This window comes from Lycium barbarum, chromosome 3, assembly GCF_019175385.1.
Source record: "Lycium barbarum isolate Lr01 chromosome 3, ASM1917538v2, whole genome shotgun sequence".
NCBI classification, from domain to species: Eukaryota; Viridiplantae; Streptophyta; class Magnoliopsida; order Solanales; family Solanaceae; genus Lycium; species Lycium barbarum.
In genome coordinates, this window is record NC_083339.1 from 8,094,966 (window position 1) to 8,098,265 (window position 3,300).

Genomic DNA, 3,300 nt, shown 5'->3' on the forward strand with positions numbered 1-3,300 from the left:
AAAAAATAGATTTTACGCATCTTTTTTACCTATAACAGCGGAATATTATTTAAATGTCAATGCTGTTATAGATGTATAACAACCATTCACTATAACAGCCAAAAATTTTCGAACCCGATGATGTTATAGAAAGATTTGACTGTAGTTTTTACAAACAAAGGACGAATGATGGAAATATATATATATAAAAGTTATATTATTGGAAGAGTATCTTGGAAATTACAAAAGATATTAGGAATAAGATGGTAAAATCTTTTATCAAACCAAAAGTACTTACAAGCAGTAAAAATTTAAGTTAGAAGTGATCCACTTATAAGTTTTGGTTGATTTAGATTTATAAGTACTTCACTTAAAAGTAATTTTAATGTTATGTTTATCAAACGCGTAGATAAATTTTAAAAAATCTTTATAGGCTAGTTTAACCAGATTATAGGCTTAGCCAAACACTTTTTCATCACTAAAATAAATTCTCAACCAATTTGGAACTTGAGGTATACCTGTAATATATATTGATTAACAAATGATAAACGTAGAGTGCAATATAATTTGAAGAAAAAAAACCATAAGTAACTATATTGCGCTTATTCTATAAGACTTCTTTACTCTTGGCTATTGATTAGAAATTAACAATTTCCTACAAACTTTGCACTATCACTCATCTTGGCCACAACCTCCCACAACCGTCGGATCTCGGCGAAAATATCATCGGACGGTAGCTGAAACCGGCAACATGGACACGTGTTCCTCTTCTTCAACCATGGCAATATACATATCCAATGAAACATGTGATGACATGGCAACTTACAAACATCTCTTCCTTCTTTCATCTCTTCTTTGCATATAACACATTCCCTTCCTCCGTCGTCGCCGCTCACTTCCACTGACGGCAACGCCACCACTACCGCCACCGACGTCGCGACCTCCTTCCTATCTTTCCCTCCGGCACCATGACCTGCATTAGCAGCAAAAGAAAATTCAAGATTTAATCTTTATGGATTCATTATTTATAATAATTTTCAATATTTGCACATTGGATAGTTAATTTTAAAAATAGGGCTTCTAGATCATCTTTTCCAGCCAGATAGCGAGTAATCACTCATCAATCAATACACCAAGAATGAATACGTATCCCTTTTGAGAATTGAGCCCATGTCTTCCACATGAAAATACGATATTTTAACCACAGGACGAAAGGGACCAAAAAGCCGTACTTCATATACCTCAGCTTCGGGAATAGAAGTGGTTTGTTTTTTTTTTCTATATGCAATTCAATCAAGATTATCTTTTTACACATCATGTCACCCAAAAAACACAAGCAAGCCTCCTTAGTTGTAATGTTGAAAGTAAGACAGATTACCTATTACAATAGGTAAAGATGATCTAAGAATATAAAATTTCTGGCAATGTATATAATTTAAACTGAATAAAATATTATGAATCGAAATGAATCTATCTTTTAACATCTATATGCCACTATATACCTGCATGAGTCATGGCATTGACAAAGTTCTTGTACTTTGCTAGCAGCTCAATAAACTTCATTATGACTTCTCTGTTGGAACCCCTAATGCTAGAGAATTTTAGTGCATCCTTGGCTATGTATTGACAAAGAACAAGGCGCCACCTGTGTTAAGAACAAAAATATAATCAATAAAGATATTGAAGCGTGAAAAAATCATTGTCCTTAAAAGAGATATTATTGCTTGTATACTATTTCAAAAATATATATGGACGATTGAGTTCGTGCACTACAAAATTAACTTAACCATTTTCTCAAACAAGGCATGAATTCACAGAGTTGAAAGAAAATTATTCAGAATAGTCTATAGCTTATTTCATTATTAATGAAAATAAAATGTACATTTACATTTGAATTGATCAAGTTTCAAATAAAGCCTTCAAACTCATTCTGGTCTTAGATATAGGATGATTTCACTTCATATCACTATCACAAAAAAAAACCATGAATTAACTACCAAATCCGTCGTTAATATCCGTCGCTGAATAGTCTATATAGCTAACACAAGATCTATTTACAATTCATGACTAGCTAATCCATCTTAAATAGGATTAGGGCAATTTTTTGTTGTTTAGCTATAGGATTTGTCTGTTGCTAATTTATGTTATATTTTTAATATTTGTATTACAAACTATCTAACACGTACCTTGATGGAGGGAGATTGAGTGCTTCCGGATTATGTTAGTGATAGGAGTTGTCTGTCACTAATTCCTGTTATTTTATTTGTTTATGTATTACAAACTATCTAACGCGTACCTTGATGGAGGGAGATTGAGTGCTTCCGGATCATGTTGGCGGAGTTCACAGAGCAGGAGGAGGAGGAGAACGGCGTCTAATTCCCGGAGTTTCATGGAGGTGGTTGATGGTGGTGGCAAGATTGTATTATTATGCATGAAATGAGTGAATATTGCTAGTTTAGATAATAGGTGTTTGGCTATAAGGAGTGATTTTTGTTGTAGAGAGAGAGAGTGAAGGTGGTGTAAGGTGAGAGAAAATAGGGTGGGAGAAGAGAGGAGAGAGAAAATACGGCTGTGATGGCGGTGGTGGAGGGCGGAGATGTAAAGGGTTAGATCTGAAAGTTGATGAGAAGTGAAGGTGGAAAGTGTAGACATGATTATGGTTATTTCTGAGGGACTTTGATGATCTAATTTTTCCATTATGGGAGATCATGTGCTTTGGTGGGAAAATTGAGAGGTTTTGGAACGTGTGGCTTTATAGGGATCTGCTAAATCACCCATAACATTCTTTATAGATAAAAAAAAAATAGATAATAGTAAAAAACGCATCCGAACTATCAGTTGTTATTTTTTTTTCTACCTGAACTATCACTGCTATGTATCAACGCACATATAGATAATGAAAATTTAGGTAGAAAAAAGGAACAACTGATATTTGGGGTGTGGAACTCGCAAAAAGTGACAGTTCACGTGCATTTTTTATCATTAGCTCATAAAACATTATCCGCATCAGGTATTATACCAAACCAATGAATAAAAGATATATGTCTTTTTTTATTTGTAAATCGCTCCTAGTGCAATAGCCCACAAACAGCTTCGTGCGACAAGCTCAAACTGAGAAGGTTGTTGGGCAGTGAAATTGATCTCAGGTCTCTCACGTGGAAAACCACTTGCTGAACCACCTCAGCCACCCTTGCGGTTAATATATCTTTTATGTACATATTTATCATTAAATCATGATTAAGATATTATACTTTAACATTATTTTTTAACTTTTAAAATTAACTTTATTAATTTGATGTAAACACCGTTGCAAATAAATAT

The 3,300-nt window shown here is 33.8% G+C and overlaps 1 protein-coding gene across 1 annotated transcript; it reads right to left on the reverse strand.

Annotated features, from left to right (window-relative positions):
- Window positions 1–478: 478 nt before the first annotated feature.
- On the reverse strand, window positions 479–2,720 carry LOC132630132 (E3 ubiquitin-protein ligase SGR9, amyloplastic-like). The gene is made up of 3 exons (XM_060345685.1): window positions 2,276–2,720; window positions 1,482–1,624; window positions 479–952 (listed from the first exon to the last, which is right to left on the reverse strand). The coding sequence occupies exons 1-3, from the start codon at window positions 2,674–2,676 to the stop codon at window positions 624–626; spliced, it is 873 nt and encodes a 290-aa protein (XP_060201668.1). The 5' UTR covers window positions 2,677–2,720; the 3' UTR covers window positions 479–623.
- Window positions 2,721–3,300: the final 580 nt, after the last annotated feature.

Excerpts from the sequence above, each read along its gene's own strand:
- LOC132630132 (XM_060345685.1), bottom strand. The coding sequence starts at position 2,676 with ATGGAAAAATTAGATCATCAAAGTCCCTCAGAAATAACCATAATCATG. Across the intron at positions 1,625-2,275 it reads CTCAATCTCCCTCCATCAAG|GTGGCGCCTTGTTCTTTGTC; the intron begins GTACGCGTTAGA and ends TTCTTAACACAG. Across the intron at positions 953-1,481 it reads CAATGCCATGACTCATGCAG|GTCATGGTGCCGGAGGGAAA; the intron begins GTATATAGTGGC and ends CTGCTAATGCAG.